Source organism: Vulpes lagopus, chromosome 4 (genome assembly GCF_018345385.1).
Source record: "Vulpes lagopus strain Blue_001 chromosome 4, ASM1834538v1, whole genome shotgun sequence".
In the NCBI taxonomy this organism is placed as follows: domain Eukaryota; kingdom Metazoa; phylum Chordata; class Mammalia; order Carnivora; family Canidae; genus Vulpes; species Vulpes lagopus.
The window spans coordinates 52,670,609-52,691,160 of record NC_054827.1 but is presented as its reverse complement, the minus strand read 5'-3'; the positions used below and the strand labels follow the sequence as shown (position 1 = coordinate 52,691,160).

The window sequence follows — 20,552 nt, the reverse complement described above, 5'->3', positions numbered from 1 at the left end:
CTGAAATGTTGACCTTTATCTTTTAATGTTCATCATTATACAGCTTTAGATAATGGCATCTATAAACTGATACATATGTAAGAGTTTAATAAAGCACAATATCATTCCTTTAAGTCTCAAGATTATCTGTTGGCAATTTATCAGTGTATGTTTAAGATCTATAGAAGAGTAGCACAAATTTATTATTTAAAAAAAAGTAGCACATTTATATCCTAAAATATTTAAGTTCAACTTGTTTAATATTGTAAGTCCAATGATGTTAATATTTGATAGTATGACATTTGATAACTAGTTCCTAGGTTACCTTATGATCTCTGTGCAAAAACAGAACTTTAGGACTGAGGATGGAACATCTTACAGAGGCAAGGGGTCAACTTCAGATTCCAGCTGAACTGAAAGGGATGAAATCCTCAGCCCAGTGAAGACTCAGTCCCTCTCACACTCAACAGCTGGTTTAGTAACTTTGTGGTACTCTGGAGTCCCCCAGAGAGAGAGGGAGAGAAAGCAATAGTCTGGCACCAGATCCACTCAAGTGCTGACATGGGCTCTGAGGAGCAGGGTCAAGAAGAGGTCATAGACCTTAAAAGTACAAGCGGTCAATGTCTGAGAAGACAAGTATAATTAAAGAATTCTGGTCTGTACATTGCATATGTTTAACAATATACCTGTTTCTAAATTGCAAATTGTGGTTGACCTTGCACTGCAATGGATATGGCTGGGAGGCAAGAGATAAATTAACTCCATTTTAGAAATGTGAATTGAGACTAGACTTTTTTTAAATGACAATGAGCAATACAGAGCACTTTACCCCCACTTAACTGCATGGAAATAATTGCTACTCCAAGACAGAACAAAGAATGCTATGATGGTCTATTCAATTTAAAAACACTTGTTTTTTTTTTTTTGTTTGTTTGTTTGTTTTTGTTTTTAATGGAGGGTAAAGAAGAATATAAGGCAGCAAAAAAGCCTACAAACCATTAACAGGCTACCTTAATTAACATGATGCACTAGAAGTTGTCAAATGCCTTTATGACAGAAGTATTTCATATATTAGAGCCTGACCATTATTAGCTTTTAGGCCCACAAAGCTGGGCTTTGCAGCCAAGACCTGTTACTACCAATCTACCGAATGTTCTCATCTATCTACTCCCTATCTACTCATGAAATAGTTTCCAACAGAAATTTCTCACTCTTTGATAGTTGCATATTATAAAGAAGAGTACTTTACCCATATCTGACTTTGGACAAGATAAAAACCTTTATTTACAAATGTCCTATTCCCTTAAAATATATACAGAGAAAATAATCAGGATTAAAATACGATAAAATCACAGGAAACAAAGCCAAATTCGATAAAAGTCAAGGAGAATTTGGTGACACCCAGAAAATCAAAACCAGTCCTAACAATTACAAGAGGGTCAGGGCAAATATTTTGAAGAACCACCATATTAAATGTTCCTTGAACCCCATACCCAGTGTCTTGTTCCATAAGTTAATAGCCAGTTCAGAAATTACAAGTTATAGATAGTCTATCTCTACCCACCTCACATAATGGTGAAGCCATTTATTTAATAAATATAATATCAGAGGAAAGGATTGTCTTCACTGAAAGAATACAGTAGGAAAACCACTTGCTCAAAGTGGCTGAGAATTATTTTAGGAATACCATCATTTACCCCTAGGAAGCACTACTGAAATACATGCACATTTCTTGAAAGCAGTTACCTCAATTCAAAACAAAATTATATTCCTTTCTATGTGCAGGGAGAGTCCCTGTTCCTCAGTAGGCAACCAGCTACAGCAGCCTCTTATTCCATATGGCGTGCCTAGGGCCGCTGCTTTCTCTTTCAGTTCAGAGATGCGTGCTTTCCCACTGTGCGTCAGTGAGTGAGACAAGTGAACAAACTGTTGATAGGTAGCCTTAGGAATATATCAATAGAGAAGATAAATGCTTCCAGTTATTGTATCTGGGACGTTGCTAATACAGGGCCTTACTAGCTTGAGGACCTTGGCTGTAAATGCTAAATTAGGAGTGGTTATTGAAATCTTTGGGCATATAAGTTGGTTAATCTTCCCATTTACAAGAAGGTTGACACGGTCAATAACTATTTCTGGAAGCACTAAGGCAAAAGAGGGGTTGGTGTGAAGGGAGTTCTTATGGGGAAGACTTCCCACAGGTGAAGCTTGAAGACTTTGCACTTTTTCCTCCTACCAGGCGTTTGGTACATCTTGATCCTGTGGGGGTCCCAGAGACCCCAGGGTCACTATGCTCTTCCTGGGGGGACCAGGCCTGCTGAGCTTCTCTCAGTTCCCTGGCAATTAAAGGGAAAAAATATATATTACTTGATTCCAAATTAAAGATGATATTTATGATCTAAACTAACATAGATTTTTCTTTTTTATTTCAGTATTTATAGAAACAACCCTCAGCTATACACAGAATAGGAAATTAGCTCCTGTGATTTTCTTTAAAAATGGCTGGCACACACATGCCACAACACATGGCAGATTAGATTTCCTAATTCCTACTGATTGGGGCATAAATTATGTTAAGAATTTTTAAAAATAAAAACTAGATAAAGATACCACTAAAAAAGGACTACAGGTCAATACCTCTGATTAACACAGACGCAAAAATTTCAATAAAATACTAGAAAACTGAATTCAACAATACATTAAAAAAATCATACACCACAACCAAGTGGAATTTATTCCTGGGTTGCAAGGGTGGTTCAATATTCCCAAATCAATCAATAAGATACATCACATCAATAAGAGAAAGGATAAAAACCATATGATCAGTTCAATAGATGCAGAAAAAGCATTTGACAAAGTAAATTATCCATTCATGATAAAAACCCTCAACAAAGTAAGTTTAGAGGAAACATACCCTCAACACAATAAAGGCCATCTGTGAAAACCCACAGCTAACATCAACAACCTTAATGGGGAAAAACTGAGAACTTTCCCCCCAAGGTCAGGGACCAAACCAGGATGTCGACTCTTACCATTTTTACTCAGTATAGTAGTGGAAGTCCTAGCCACAGCAAACACAAAAGCAAAAAGAAAAAGAATCCAAGCCAGTAATAAAAAGGCAAAACTTTCATTATTTGCAGATGACATGATACTATATGTAAAACCCTAAACACTCTACCAAAAAACTGTTAGAACTGATGAACAAATTCAGTAGAGTTTCAGGATACAAAATCAATATGCAGTAATCTGTTGCATTTCTATACACTAATAATGAAGCAGCAGAAAGTGAAATTAAGGAATAAATCCCATTGACAGCTGCACCAAACCCCATAAAACACCTGGGAGTAAACCTAATCAAAGAGGTGAAAGACCTATACTCTGAGAACTGTAAAAACACTGATAAAAGAAATTGAAGATGACACAAAGAAATGGAAAGACAATCCACACTCATGGGTTGGAAGAACAAGTATTAGTAACATGTCTATACTACCCAAAACAATCTACACATTTAATGCAATCCTTATCAAATACCAACAGCATTTTTCACAGAACTAGAACAGGAAATCCAAAGATTTATATGGAACCACAAAAGACCCTGAATAGCCAAAGCAATCTTGAAAAACAAAAGCAAAGCTGGAGGCATCACAATTCCAGAGCTCAAGTTATAGGACAAAGCTGTAGTAATTCAAACAGTATGGTCCTGGCACAAAAATAGACACTGATCAATGTGATCAATGGACATCCAGAAATAAACCCACAATTATATGGTGAATTAATCTTCAATAAAACAGGAAAGTATATCCAATGGGAAAAAGTCTCTTCAACAAATGGTGTTTGGAAAACTAGATAGGACATGCAAAAGAATGAAACTGGACCACTTTCTTACACCATACACAAAAATAAACTCAAAATAGATTAAAGACCTAGGTGTGAGACCTGAAACCATCAAAATCCATCAAAACCATCAAAATCCTAGTGGAGAACACAGGCAACTGGGAGAAGATATAAGACAAATGACATGTCTGATTAAAGAGTTAGTTTCCAAAACATATAAAGAATACAACTCAACACCCAAAAAGTAAATCCAATTAAAAATGGGCAGAAGACATGGACAGAAATTTCTCCAAAGAAGACATCCAGATGGCCAACAGACATATGAAAATTTGGTCATCATCACTTATCAGGGAAATGAAAATCAAAACTACAATGAGACATTACCTCACACTTGACAGAATGGCTAAAACCAACAACACAAGAAACAACAGGTGTTGCTGAGGATATGGAGAAAAAGAAACCTTCATGCACTGTTGGTGGGAATGCAAACTGGTGCAGCCACTATGAGAAACAGTGTGGAGGTTCCTCAAAAGCTAAAAATAGAACTACCTTACAATCCAGCAATTGTACTACTGGGTATTTACCCCAAAAATACAAGAACATTTTCAAAGAGATACATGCACCCTTATGTTTATAAGCAGCATTATCTGCAATAACCAAATTTTGAAAGCAGCCTGAGTGTCCATCAATTCATGAATGGCTAGAGAAGAGGTGCTATATATATTTAATGGATTATGTGGCCATAAAAAAGAATGAAATCCTGCCATTTGCAAGGATATGAATGGGACTAGAGAGTGTGGTCAGAGGAAGACAAATACCATATGATTTCAAACATATGTAGAATTTAAGAACAAAACAAACAAGCAAAGGGAAGAGCTAAGAGAGATAAATCAAGAAACAGACTCAACTACAAAAAGCAACCTGATGGTTACCAGAAGGGAGGTGCATGGGGGGATGGGTTAAATAAGTGACTCTTGATCTCAGGATTGTGAGTTCAAGCCCCACATTGGGCCAATAGCTTACTTTAAAACAAACAAACAACAAAAACTACCTTTCTAGTGTGGCTGTCTTGGACTTTTCCAAGTTAAGTTGCTGCTGGAGCTCTTCTGCTTTCCTGAGGGAGGGCCGGAGAACTCGACTTCTGGCCAGACCTGCTGCAGAAGGTCTCTCGCTTGGGTCAGGGTGGATCATGTTCTGTTGATGTCGGACCAAAACGAAGGCAATAGAAACTTCACTGCTGGAAAAATCTGCCCACCCAATCCAACTCCAACCCAGCTTCTGCTGGTGAGTTTTGTGAAACTCTGCTTTTTAACTTTATGGGGGAAGAAATAAATAAAAACTTAGTTCCACCGGGGATGGAACTATCATCCCTACACAGTGGTATCCGTCATCCGTACCTTTGACTTGTCCTTATCATATTTTAGAGCTAGTGGGCGATTAGCTAGTCAAGTGTGTTCATTTTAAATGGGAAGAAACAGAGGTCCTGAGATTAAAAGTGACTTGTCCAACTGACTTGCTTTCAAACTGAGGTCCAAGATAAAAAGTGACTTGACCAAGACTAAAACTCAAGTTACCCAACTCCTAGTTCCATTTACTTTCAACTACAACATGCTCCTTTTCAGCTAAAACTAAGTATACCCCACCATGACAGTATTCCTAAAGCATCCATCTTCAGGTAGAGAGGGTCTTAACCTAAAACAACATAAATACAGTAGAAAATAGCTTAACTATTTATAGTAATTAGCAATATCATATAATGGTTCATATAATATGAACCTTCTATTTGGGGACCAATGTTCAGAGCCAGATCCACCATTCACTAACTAGCTTGAGAAAGTGGCTTGACTATGCTGAAACTCACTTTCTCTTTCCTGATATCTGGGATAACAATATTCACCTTTTGGATTACTGCAAGAATTAAGTGAATTAGCATATATGTATAACAAGAGCATTGGGCTAGCACTGAAGAACTCAGTATGTATTAACTAAATCTAGGAGCAGTTTACACATAGAAATGGGTAATTATGCTATTCATGAAACTCCACTGTGAGCAAGGGTTTGCCTTGTTTTTTTCAGGGAAGAAGCAGCATGGAAGAGGGACAAATCTGTAGCTAAAACTGAAGTTTTCAGGTAAACTGTGAAACTCAAGTTTAATCCCCAAGAGTAGATGCTTCTAAGGCTATTGTAGGGATCGTAACTAATCCTGTTCCTTTAATCATGACTTAAGTCTTATGTATACATTTTGTTTTCTTAGTATGATCTTAAGCTTCTCAAGGTTGTTTCCTTCTACCTCTGTTTCAACATAAGAGCCTCCTTTCCTTGTCCCACACATGCTCAGATGCTACTGAGTACCAGTAACACATAGGTTCCTGACATTATGCCTTTTTCCAATAGTCCAGACGTTGGGTGGTATTGCCAGTAATTCATCAATAAAGTGGCTTATACTTTCTTCTATACACTCAGAAATCAGATTTTTTCATAATATCGCCATTACCAACGACAATAGTTAAATAAAAAGCAAATAGACCAGGTTTGCTTTTAGAGTTAAGCAATCATCAAAAGGTGAGAATACAAGTCCAGGAAATGCTCTGAACCTAGGTTTCCTGACTACCCATCTTAACAGGGTTATTGGGAATGGCAGAGAAAAAAATTTAACAGTATTTTAAACTAGAACAAACAGGTGTTATAATATCCTAAGTTTCTTTGAGAAACTTTCAATCTCTCCTGTGTCTTTTCTGGGCATCAGGATCCCTTTCTCTGTCAGTGGCACTACCAACATCTTCTTTTCCCTTTCCCTACCTACTTGCAATTATGTTTTTTTAAAAAATAGACATTTCTATCTTCTCTTCATCTCCTAAGAGGTACCACCTTGAGTAGATTGTGAAATTCTTCTGAGAGCTTCTGAGGAATGTCTGGAAGGTTCCCCTCACGGATATGATGCCATTTGGCACCATTTGCGGGTAAAGATTCTGCTCCTGCAGCTACTGCAATTGTTAATCCCAAGGCAAATATGTCTGCTTTGGGAAGGTGCTGATAATCCTTCAAAACAGAAGACAGGAATGCCAGTTAGTTTGCCAAGTGAAGTGAGTCTAGACTAAAGACAACTGTTAAAGAGAGGTTCATTTGAGTGCATATGAGCCTAAACAGACACAATGGGCCAGGTCACATCTGACATGGCTAGTGGTTTGCTTCTAGAGAAGACAGAGGATACGGCACAAATCCACCTGATTCACACTACTGTGCCCTGAAGAGTGTAGGGCAGAAGCAAGCATAGGTTGACTGGTCACAGATATTATCCTTCCGGATGGTATTAAATCTTCCTAGCCCTGACTCCACAGACATCCTAGAAGGTGTGCAATAACTGAAAGTCATTTCATTGGAGCTGGTTGTACTATCAAAAGGATGACAGCATGATAAAGATGGGCTGAAGCAATAAAAGCTTCCTTTTTGCTGGGAATCCATGAGTTTAGGAATTCTAAGAAATACTAGAAACAGTAAAGGACCTTTATAAAGAACAGTAAAAATGTTGATTAATCTACAATTGAGCCAGCTTTCCTCATGCTATTTTTTGGAAAAGTTTATCATCTTTGATCTCAATCCTGAATAGGATAAGGGATAATATAAATTTAAATTATAAATACATACTTTTTGGGTGGCCTGGGTGTCTCACTCAGTTAAATGTCCAACTCTTGATTTCAGCTCAGGTCATGATCTCAGAGTCATGAGATCAAACTCCTCCCTCATTGGGCTCTGTACTCAGCACAGTCTGCTTGAGATTCTCTTTCTCTCTTGCCCTCTACCCCTCCCCCCACTCACATGCTAATTCTCTCTCTGAAAATCTTTTTTAAGAATTGTAAACATACACTTTTCATTTCTTGCACTGTAAAATAAATAAAAAATTTTAATTATAAATATATATATTTTTCATTTTTTGCACTGTGAACCCTCATTTGAGAGTCAAAAGGTTCAAGGAATTATAAAATACTCTGTTTGGGGCACCTGGGCGATTTGGTGGTTGAGCATCTGCCTTCAGCTCAGGTCATGATCCTGGGGTGGTGGGATCAAATTCCACATCAGGCTCCCCATAGGGAGCCTGCTTCTCCCTCTGCCTATGTCTGTGTCTCTCATGAATAAATTAAAAAAAAAATACACTATTTCCCTAGTCTTTACCTCTTGTAAAATCTCATTGGCCAAGAAGCGACTATCTCCCTCCTCCACTTTTGGTTTGCTTATTGATGTCACATGACCCAAGTCACCTGAAAAAAAAAAAAAGAAGGAAAGAAATAGCGCCCTCTAAAAGCATGTCTTTAAAACTGAAATAGGTGAAGTCATCACTATAAATTTTACAGGATAATATACAGCTCAGGGCTTAAGGCCAACTCACCAATTTTATACATCACATTGGCAGAGAGAAACCAATCAGCTTCATTTTCAATCTCCTCTGGGACTACAGGAGAGTCGCATTGCATTTTATGACAAATGAAGATGTTACCTAACAAAATACACAATTGACCTAAGTAATGATCCCTTAGCTTTTTCACCCCAAAGATTCTTTTCTGTGTTTGACATTTTAGCCACCCTCCTTTCTGTGTATTTGTAACAAGACTATCAAGATTTCTTTTCCTCTCACTACTTCTGAACAGCTCAGTGATTGAGGATACATATTTTGAGTGAAACTGACCTCAGACACACTCCATCCTCTGAAGAGGCTAGTAGCCTCAGAACAAAAAAAAAATAAGCCTGAAAAAAAAATGGTAACATCATTTCCTGGAGTTTCACATTGAGTGCCAAAACCATTCATTTCTGTTCACTTTAGTCAGTGCTGAATTAGAAAGAGTATATACAGCACTAGTTGTCAATACATTCCGGATGCAGCCAATATGCTGTCACTTAGCTATGCAGTAAGTTAGAGACCTATTTTCATACTTTGGCTTCGCTGTCTGGGAAAGAGTCTTCTGTCTCTCTGTCCCCTGGGCCCAGGGCAAAAATAGATAAAGCCATTTAAATTTTTTAGGGAAACAAAAGAAGGAAACAGATTTTGCCAGCAAACAGCATCTTCAATGCTTAGTAGACACACAGGCACCAACTCTGACATAGCAGAGAGAGAAAGAAATCTGTTGAGAGGAGCAGAGGGAGCCATACTGACTAGGTTTGATGTCCAGATGCACCATGCCAGAGTTGTGGATGTACTTAAGCCCAAGGGAAATCTGCAGAAGGATGTCCTTGAGTTTCGGCTCTGGGAAATGATTGCCAGACTTTGTATTTTCAGATATAGCAGTCTGCAAGCTCCCACCTAGGAAGGAACAACAGAGAGCAGCCCCGCAGAATGGAAAAAAGGTATGAATCTGAATAGATAAAAGCATAATAAACATTTAAGAAAATTCTTATGAAGGGGTTTAATCCAACAAATCTAGATTATTGTTTTAGTGTAAAACATAATATTGGCCCCGTCTATTCCACAGATGTGTTGGAGAAGAACTACAGGACTTTTAAAGAAGAAAATAAAATGCCATACCACAGGTATCCAATATATGGTTCTATTGCCTTGAGTCTGCCCCAGCTAACATTTTAAAATTATTATCTAATGATTAACCAGAAGCTCAATCAGGCCTAGACAAATAACTACTGCTGGCATTGATGATTAATTCAGCATCAAGCTAGTAATTATAGGCTACTTGTAACTTTAATGAAATTGATTCTGAGTTTAATTCCATTAAAAATATCTAACAAAATCAGGATATTTAATGATTGCTGACCCAAGGAAAATATGAAATTTCAATATATACCTAAATCCTATTTGAGCCATAGTATTTGCTTATCAACTATAGATGGGCTCCTGATTTATCATTGTTATAAGTTTAAAAAAAAAAAAAAAGGCCTGGACTCATCTGACCATCTGGATCTTGTTTGCCCCTTTCCTAAGGTATTAGAATGCTTCTGAACCCTTTATTTATTAATTTTCATTTACTGGCAGCTTCTTCAAATTATAGAGTCTGGGGTCTCCCTGGCAGTTAGGGCTCCAGCCTTCAAGTATCTGTCCAGAACAGTAGGATTAGAGGTGGTAATGGCATTTTTTTTTTTTTTTAGGAAATCCATACTTTCATGTATCCTATGTAAAATTCAGTATAAATATTGACCTGTCATGTTAAAATAATTACATTCAGAAAGGAGAATTTCAGCCCTTTTCAGAAACACCAAGAGGCCTAAACTAAATGGTGTGTCTTTTTCCTGGGAATCTTCTTAGAATTTATGTGTGGAAAGGACATTAGATAGAAAGGAAGAGTGTGTTGAAACAAAGTCACCTAAAGTCTGAGTTTGCAGATGAAGCTGTGAGATATGGCAAGAAGAAGGAAGCCTACATCCAAGGATCTCATGTCCACTGGAGTCCATCTCCCTCCCTAGTAGGCTAGGTGCTCCTTCAAGACAGGGCCCCAACCCATTCATTTTCACTTTCTCAAGGTCTTGCATATCATCTATATATTCTGAACTGAAGGTCTATCCTGGCAACAGAAGGAAAGGAAAGATGAGACAGGGCCCCCATAAAATGTGTGGAAAGAGGGAAGCATCCTGGGGGTAGGTAGGAACGCTTCAAGATGGTCCTTTAGATTATAAGCAGAGATGTATTGCCAATTCCCTGAAGAGCTACAGGGATTTATTAAGGGTAACTACACCAGTGCTAGCAGCACTTTTAATTACTTAGAAGCTCTGTAGGTAATATTAAAAGTTATCCAAGTGATAATCAACAGTAAAACTCACTGAAAAGCATTTGTGCAAAGTCAGGAGAATGTCTTTATTTTGCCACAGCTGAAGCTTATTGTCTCTCTCTTATCAGAGAGTGTTATTAACTGTTCTTTGCTAAATAGTACTAAGGAAGTATGTGTTTATAGACAGCAATACCGAATGAACTAAAAATTTCATCCTTACTAATCTCAGCTACACTGGAGCCTTAACTCCATACCCCAAGGTACCACCCGAAGATGGTACCATAATTGCCAGCATTGTGCCCTAAGAGGAGACAACCAGCTCTCAGCTCTTATCAAATCATGTTTATGAAATGGGTGACTGAGTTATTTCCTTTAGATAAAAGTGCTTTCCCTACTCGGCAGGGGGAAAAAAAAAAACATAAAAACATATCTACATTTTTCCATCTGCTTATGAAACCTGACAGATACTAAAATAAATAGCAAATGCCTTCCAACAATGAAAGGTAAACAGCAGAACAATTCAACAGGATATTTTTCTCATACACTTGTATTCTCAAAATCTTGATTTTATGTTGCTATCTACAGCACAATCCTGTTTTTCTGCTGGTAAAGTTATTCCTTGTTTGGTAGAAAAATATAACCAGGATTCATGGTGTTCCACAGAGGACATGGGGACTTCTGGATGTCACATCACTAGACCAAATGCAAGAACCACCATCCTAGGAGAGCACGCTCTGTAAAACTTCAGTGACAGAAGCTATCACAAGAAAATACTGTGTGGGGGAGAGATTAATCATCCCAACCTGAATTGTTTGGAATCCTGGTGGTTACACAATTGATCTACTAGGTGGAAGACCTTCAGACTTCAGAGGCTGGCCCACAGGTGACACGTAGGGAATCTTGACAAGGGTGAGGGTGGAGGAAGGAACATTTGATTGGTTCAGGGCTCAGGACACACAGTAGGGGGAAAAAATCAGATAACTGCTGGTCTCTACTAGTTATGATGTAAATTATCTAAATCATCTAATTTATAATCTTAGTAAAACCATAACCATACATGTTCTAGCCTGACTGCTATGACAGGCTGGGGGTATAGGGGAAAGAGTGGCAGGCATGAGGAGGAAGAGATGAGCAAGAGGGAGGAGGAGAGGATGGAGTGGGAGAAGGAGTAGAAGGAATTGGATGCTGGCTACTTTGCTATTTTACAAATACTTAGGACTTAACTCTCCTTCATTTAGAGCCATAGGGCTAAGTCTCAACATGAATTATCCATAACCACAAACAGGACAAATATAAGGGTGTGCTTTATTGTCGATGATCAGTTCACATTTGAAAGCAATGTATGTGAATTACAATTTGAAAAATCAGAATTACATTTTAATTGACAAGTACACAGTGAAGTTAGTGGATGCCATGGTAAACAGACAGTGATTCCTCATAATCTATCACATCAACTTCAAAATTGACTGCCTGACATCCAAAAGCCAAGTCTTCCCACACTTTACCTTGCTGCTCTTATTTCCTTTTATAGGGATCACCTCCATCCTCTCAGTGTCCTTACTGTACACTGGTACAGACCCATTCCCAGTACCCTGCCCTTTGTCTGCATGCTCTTCCTCTAATGGAAGTCTTCCCTCTACTTCTTAAACTCGGGTAATCCTGCAAGGTCTCCTTCAAGTCTTACCTCCTTTATGAGATTTTTCTTGGACTGCTCTAATAGCAACTATTATTGAGTTTTTACTATGTATCAGGTATTGTCACTGGTAGCATTTGGCATAGATTTTTGCTATTTCTCAAACTACTCCCATAAATAAATATTATGATTTCTTTAATCAATGGGATTGACATCCCAGAGATCCTACAGCAAGCGTGCAGCACTAGTCTTAGATCCAGCTCTGCCTGACTAGGCCCACAACACCACACTATGCTGTCACCTGCTCACATCCATCTTCTCTGAATGCTTTTTATCCACCTGACTTTGCAGCAAATGGTCTCTTATGTATTCATTGTAACAGAGCAAGAGGAGTAAAGCTCCTTGAAGGACTTACCTTAGCTCACTCTATAGTATATCTCACCCTAGAACTTAATATAGCGTCACACTTTGAGAAGGTATTCAAATGTTGAAAAGAATCAGAAGATGATTTGTAATAAGATCACTCCATCTTATTTTTTGAATAAGATTACTTTTGTTTGGCTTTCTTGGTTAATTTTTGTTATTTGATATTATCTTTGTTAGTAGCTGAAATTCATGAAGATAAAACCAATTTTGGGACTGGTAGAGGAGAATAGGGAATCCCTGGTTATGATAAGAAGAAATTAGGAAGAGAAGAAAAATCTCAACCTCTGAATCACAAGGAAAGGGTCTATTTTTTTTATCCTAAGGAGATTATTAGAAAAAAAGGATTCAGGTGAACTTGGGGAAAAAAACCACAACAAAGTTCACAGTTAAGACTCCAAGGAAATCAGGCCCTAAGGAAACAATAAGGGAAATATCAAATCATTATTTTGCAGCATGTGTGTACTATTTTCTATGTTTCTAGCATTTCATAATATTATCATTTAACCTATTTGTATGTATAATGATGAAACTTTATCACTGCCCTCAAAAGTCAGGCTGCACATACATACTTGGGGCTATCTGGTGGTTACCAAAATTACTCGAAGACTGTACTATTAGAGAAACTTAAGGGTGGGTGTACATATTGTTGGGGAGCAGGTTTGGGAGGCTTGCCATTTTCCCATATTACCATAGCTAGAATATGGGTTGCTACTCCTAAAAAGCTGGCAAGCTTCTACTTAATTTGGTAGCACTTTCATATTTTACCAGTGAACATTTTGGTAAAAAAATATTTCTGAGAATAATCACGTGTAACTCTATGATTTTATCAACCCCTTAATCACAGATTAGAAATATGTTAAACCAAAAGACTACTTTTTGGATTTAAGTAGCCCAGAAAATTTTTTTTTTACCAGTTTCTTGTATATGTCTGGTTCTGAAGGACCTACAAGAATATATCTGAAGCCACTGCATTTCATTCCAGCATTCACCCCACACACTGTAGTGAGAACACTAAAGTTCAAAGATAAGAAGCATCTAGATGCATGAACTATCCCCCAATTCAGGAACCCACTTGAAAATTAATCAAAAGTTGGCTGTGTAAGTTTACCACTCCCTTCCCCCCAAATGGTAGGGTTTATGGCTTGCATGCATCTTTTAGAATACCTTGCAAATGTAAGAGGAGGAGGATTTACCTACTATTCAAACCACTAGAGTAAAAGTTTTCTAAGTACTGAGTAAAATGTGAAGGGATTGATAGCTTCTATGTGTCAGCCACACATCAGCTCTGAAAGAAATATGAAATAGCATAAAACAGAAATTCACTTTGAATACAACTCAGTGTCCCCAGCTCACTGCTTCCAAGCAAAACTGTAGTAGTACAGACTTTTTTAGGTATGACTTGCTATCCTGACCTAAACTATGAAGGAGAGGCAAAGATTTTTTTCCTATAGATTTAAAATTCATCTCCCTCTCCACAGATACTACTCTACATACTTACCATTACAGTATTCATTCTGAATGATCATGTGGTCATCTTCTGCCCATGCAGAGTAGTAACGGACCACATGAGGGTGATGCCCAAGCACTGCGTGAGCATAAACTTCATGCAGAGCCAAATTCCTAAAAGACAGAGAAGCATCAAGAAAAATGAGTCAAGATGATATACATACAAATGTTTTTTTTAAAAGACAAGATATGAGGGATGCCTGGATGGGCATCGGTCTTCGACTCAGGTCATGATCCCAGAGTCCGGGATCGAGTCCCACATCAGGCTCCCCATGCAGAGCCTGCTTCTCCCTCTGCCTGTGTCTCTGCCTCTCTCTCTGAGTCTCATGAATAAATAAATAAAATCTAAAAAAAAAAAAAAAGACAAGATATGAGGCATTATTTACAGTGGCAGAACACCGACTACTCACTGCTTACTATTTATCTCACTTAATTTCCAGAACTACTCAGTAAGACATAGTGGCAGGGATGAAGGCTTTAGAAAGCTCAGTGACCGACCCAATGTCAAGCCAGTGATGATAGAACCAAGAACCTTGGTCATCCTGGAACCAAAATCCATGGTTTTTGATTCAACGGCATATGTAAAGAGCAATCTTCAGTTGTTACTATCTTGATGGCAGACAGGCTTTGAGTCTTAATTTTACCATATCACAATTTTTAAAAAACCTCGACAGGCTTAACAAAAAGGCCTTGGTAATGGATATTGTGATAGGTCCTCTATCTTCTCTGTAAAGGCTAGACAGTCATTAGAATCAATGTTTTTTCCACCAAGATGATGTAGTCACGGGGACAGTCTCGGGCAGAGATAGTCATTATGGAATAGAAAATCCAACACACACACACACACACACACACACACACACACACACAAAGTAAAATGTAGTACTTGATGAATTTCGGTATAAAAAAAAATGAAGAATTCTAAGGTCCATAATTTCAGATTCAGCAAACTAATAATACATTCCCACAATTCACAAAAAGCACTGGCTGAATCTGAAAATAATTGTCTTCCTTGTAAAAGGAAGAACTTCTAGACAATTAGTTCTGGGAATGAAACTTAAATTTTTGTTAATTTGTCCTCGCTTATAGTCTTCAAAACACCGAATTCATTATTGAATTCGTTACCAAAACAAAGTCAAGATAACCAGTGAGTTAACAGTAACTTCCTACTTGGCAATATTTCTAATGAACTAACAGGCTGAAGATCATTCCATAAATCTATTCATTAAAGCAAAAAGCAGTAAGACCAGTAGGAAAAGTCTTAGGAGCCATGAAAAAACACAACATGATTGCACCCAAATGGTCATGGTATGTTTTGGGAAGTAATTGATCTCTGATTAGGAAAATTCAGAAAGCTTATGAATGTGAGACCACATATAATAGAGAGGGTAGCAACAGGTATATTTTTGGTGACATCAGTACTATTATTTAAAATGTTTTGACAAGAAACAACTTTCCAAATCCAAGTGTGCACTTCTAGTACATTTCAAAGGTACTTACTCATTTGATAATCCTGCAACAGGTTTCATGGACCGTTTTATTGCATAAACACATCCATCCAGCCTCTTAATACACTTGTAGACTGTACCAAATTCCCCAACTCCAATTTTTTCTACCTCCAAGAATTCTTTTTCATAGCGGGAAGCCATATTGGTTTCTCGTAGAACACATCTCTGAAATATTTTATTAAAATAGTAAAATAATTCTAACATATTGTGAGCAATAAACTTAAGGCATATTCAAAAATTTCTGTATGTTTTCAAAAAGACTTTTGAGGCCAATCTCTTGGATTCTGTTTGTGTCAGTATTCATGGTAGCAAGAACCGCCCCAATTGCTGACTACCTTCTCTGTATTCTTCATAACTGTCTAAACAACTCTGCACTGTCATTTTTTCATATATTAAGTCGTTTTCTATGTTATTTCTTCTTTCTGGGATATTCTTCTTCTCAATAGGTTTTTAGAGGGGACACACTTGCTCACTGCAACAGCTACTGTCCTCTCCTAAAGGAATGGCTGAGATCCAGGTAGAATATATTAAGGGAAAAAAAGGGCACCTCCCTTTGACTCTGGTCTACTTAGATCACACTCTGGCTGCTAGTGTTTCCATCTCAAATTGAATAAACTTATTTGTGTTCAATTTGCTTCCTAAAAAATCTTAGTCTAGAGAACTAAATTGTCAAATTGATTATTTTAGTTTATGTGCTTAGGTATAACAAGCCCTCCACCTACTGGCTGACCAGCAACATCTCTCATTACTCAGCTAGTAGGTAACCCTAGGCAAAAATCACTGAACTCATTATTAGTTTCCTGATCTAAAGTAGTGAGCATCTTAGCAACCACTCCTTGGGGTGCTTTTGAATATTACATGAGAAAACGTGTGGGGGGAGGAGTGTGTGTGTGTGTGTGTGTGTGTGTGTGTGTAACTTAGCTCAATGCCAAGGCACACAGTAAATTATCAGGAAGTGGTAGCTAAGATGACAAAAATCTCCATGAATTTATATGAATCTCAATCCAAATTAATTTATCTGTGAAGTCATCCTTTCCTAATGTCCCTGTTAACAAGAATTTTTTCATCTAACTTTGAGTTTAAACAGTCCTGACCCTTACTAGTTCCTCGTTTCAACATCCAATACCGTAAATCAGTCTTCATTAGCAAGATCTAGAATTTTCGTTGCCCTTAGCCAATCTCCAATTCTGTTTCCCCCGTATCTGGAGCTGCCATAGCTACCAGCCCTCTTTCCATCTCTTCTAATAGTGAAAATTATTTTTGCAAAATGATAGAATCCGACATACCTAATTGTCTCCTATAAGGAAACCAAACTTCTGGTCAGAGACCTCAAGGCCTTCTACCAGTTGCTCAGCCACTACCTTCCCATCCTCATCTCAGACACCAAATAAGCCAGCTTACCATCCACATCACTCATCCATCAAGCCCTCCCCCTCCACTTTCATAAACTGAGTATTGAACACAAGCATGCTTTCATGGTATTATAAACTTCTTAATGGCAATTTAATATTCTACTATAAATTATAGTTTATTTAGCTATTCTTTTATAATTGGACATTTAGTACTCTCTCTCTTTTTTTTTTTTTTTTGCCACTACAGTTAAGGCTGCAATAATGGTGATAATATTTACAGTATTTTTTCTTAGACTAGGTTATCAAATGAGGGATGCTATCTCAAAGATTGTGAACATTATTTAAAAATCAGTAGATACTGACACATTTAAGAGCCAAAATTTTACATCTAAACTTACGGCTTTATGCCATTTTTTCTCTCTTCTGCCTTTCCATTTTTGGACCTTAAATATCTTGAATTTTCCCTTCACCCTTCTACCCCATGAATATAGAATTTTTCCCTAAATCCAAGATAGAAGCAGTAGCCATTAATTTTACAACACTCCAAGGTAATGATTCAGCAATATGCTTTTCAGGCCTGTCTGATACAGTAATAACTAGCTAAGAATATAGACCCTGATGAGAGTCCAGATCAATTCAGCTGCAAAGCACATTTGTAAATCTACAAAGTGAGTTGCGGGGCTGGTAGAGAGGGAGAGAGAGAGAAAAAAAGAAAGAGAGAGGAGAGGGAAGCAACAGGAAGAAGTGACTAAGTTAGGACAGCTACAACAAAGAACTGTGCTCACCTTGGCAGGCAGCCCTTGTTCTACCTTGCCTTCCCCTGGGTCAGCTTCCTCACTTAAAAAAAGAGGGAGAAGAAGTGATATCAATGTATGATTAGCACCACTAAGCTTGATACTACACTAGGTCTGGGACTAAGAGTAAATAAGACAATTCCTTCCCTCCTTCAGTTTATATTTTAAGACAGTGATAAATAGAACATTTCAACATAAGAAACTATGAAAGAATAAGAACAAGATATCATAGGACGTTACAGGCAGCACCCAAATCATGAAGTCTTTCCCAAAAGAGAAGATATGCAAACTTAGTTTCCAAGAACGAGTAGGAATCAGCTAAGGTTGGTAGTGGGGTTCTGGGCAAACAGAGCAACCCTGAACAGTGGGGGTGAGAGTACACAGAGGATTGGAAACAGAGCCCTATTCCTGGCCTCACTGCGACCTGCCCCTCCCACACCCACCTCCCCTGCTCTGCACTAGATTCTCAGGCAAACCAACAGTACAGCAGAATAAACTCTAACGCTGGCTAAGATATTTTCAGTTACTTTCCAATGAGCTGAAGTCTCTGACAAATATCCTCTTTGGCATGAGCAGTTGCACTCTGGATCTCTAAGCCATATTTCAATCTCTAGAGCAGCCAGCTATAGATTTTTCTTCTGGAGAAGCAGAGGATAGAAAATGTAAACAGAGGAAGACTTTACACTCATGGGGACAGATCGACACTGGCCATTCGTGACTTAAGTTTAATAATACATTCTAATACTTTATAACACCACATCAAAAATAACAGTACACTAAGTAAGGGAGAAAAAGTACTCAGAAGCACTAAGAGCTGTTACAAAAGTGCCATCACTTTCATTGCAGGGATTTAATATTAATGGTCTCTTCTGACTAGCTGCAGTGAGAGGTGAATCAATTCTGATGATTTGCAAAGAATCCTCAAGAGCTAAAACCAATAGAATTCTTGTTAACAAAAGTGGACCTGTATACTTGTACTAAAGTTCTGTTTACTTAAGATGCAGGAGATAGCATTGAGAAAACCTATTCTGGCCACAAAGCTGACTGATACGGAGTCATTGATTCCAAACAAAACAACTCAACCTAACACATTAAATGTTCTTTGTATTTCAGATTGTTAGCTGTGCATTTATTTTGCTGACTATATGTGAGCACAAATGACTGGCCCATTTCAGAGAGGCTTTCATCATGTAATAAAGAAGCAATGAAGAGGCATAGTAAAGAAGTGTCCCTCAGTTATATGCACAATCCTCATTTGGACAATTCCTAATATTCAGTGGCCTTGGGGAGTTGTGCAGTTTGGCTTTCCATTCTTAGCACCTCTAAAAGCAACACTGTGTTTTTCTCTTTAGCCAATCTGCCATCACCTGCAGAGAGGTTTAAATCCTTGCTCTATATCTCTCAGTCACACAGTCTAGACTCGAAACAGCAGGATACTCCTTGAACTGTGAGCTACACCTGCCCCAATGGCTAGCCTTTTGTTATCCAGAGACCACATGAATGCAATTCCATAGCTCGCCCACTTTGCTAATGGAAGTCAAAAGTCTATTGCTTACTCTGCCCTATTCTTTTATAGAGAAGACACCTTACAGTACATATCAGAATGGGGAGACACTAGAATCTCCATGACAAAGCAGGTTACAACCAACATTAACATTTAGGAAGGAGGGGATGTGTGAACATGATATCAGTTGCATTCAAGTTGAGTTCTTGTTTCTAATCTTACTCTCATGCTCTCCCCTCTACTTGACATTAGTAAGACCAGTTCCCAAAAGTTAGAGGCGACAGTACACTTACAGATCTCCTCGAGTTTTCCTCTTGCCATTGGATCGAAGGAATTGTTTTCTATAGGACTCTGGGGTAAAGGGATTAATATTGACCAGAGCTGACGAGGTCATCTCATCCACAAAGGGAACAGGTGTGAACCTCAAATGCTTAGAGCCTCTGGAGGGGAGCTTCTCTGTTGAAGAAATCACTGACTGGCTTAGCAGACTCTGAATGAGGATGACAAAAAAGGGAAAATAGAATGAGGTTAGTAAAAAAAAAAAAAAGAGTTCCATATCAGCTAGTTAATATTTGAACCAAAGAATGCTATTGCTGAAAAGGAATTAGAGGTTATCTGGTTCAGCACAAACTAGTTGCATTATAACTGGTCCTCTTATGAAAAATACAGATTCCTAGTCTTCCTCTAGATATTCTGATTAGAGGATCAACACAGGAATCTGTACTTTGGTTAAGCTCCACCTCCTTCCCCTGGGCAATTCTGAGGCCAGCTATGAAAAATATCAACTCTAGTTCTACCTCTGGCTTTTTAAAGACTATACTCCAGCGTAGACAAACGAAAAGGACTCTAGAAGACCTGGTCCTTATAGTCTCAGTATGTACTTTGACTCCCCCTTCAAGTATTCACCCAAATATTTGTTTGGTGCCTACTAAGTAGCAGATGCTGGGCTGGATGCTGAGGTGGACAGAGGTGAATTCCAACTCTTAAGGGATGCACAGTCCATTAGTCAACAGTTCATCGACCTTTCAGAAATCATCACTTTGTACAAGAAAGACTATCTAAACATGAAAAGAAGTTTCCAGTTCCACTTAAAATACAGCACCAAATGAAAAGAGCTCCATAAAGTAGAGTAAGGAAATTGAAAAATAATCCTCTGAGCCCTTAAGATTCAGGGCTTTGCAGTGGCTATAACCAGCATACCAATAAGTAGGAAAATGTACAGGACTTACCACTCCAAGTGGGGTACAGTAAGAGAACATATGCCTACAACCTAACCAGAACTAAACCAAAGGACAGAGGGGATAGGTAGAAGACA

General features: G+C 38.1%; 1 protein-coding gene across 1 annotated transcript; it reads right to left on the bottom strand.

The window, feature by feature from the left end:
• Nucleotides 1–6: 6 nt before the first annotated feature.
• Nucleotides 7–19,793, bottom strand: WEE2 (WEE2 oocyte meiosis inhibiting kinase). Its single transcript, XM_041751062.1, has 10 exons — nt 19,531–19,793; nt 17,725–17,776; nt 15,580–15,752; nt 14,072–14,193; nt 8,957–9,103; nt 8,195–8,302; nt 7,981–8,066; nt 6,679–6,849; nt 4,862–5,004; nt 7–2,312 (listed from the first exon to the last, which is right to left on the bottom strand). The coding sequence occupies exons 1-10, from the start codon at nt 19,791–19,793 to the stop codon at nt 2,156–2,158; spliced, it is 1,422 nt and encodes a 473-aa protein (XP_041606996.1). The 3' UTR covers nt 7–2,155.
• Between the last annotated feature and the right edge of the window lie 759 nt (nt 19,794–20,552).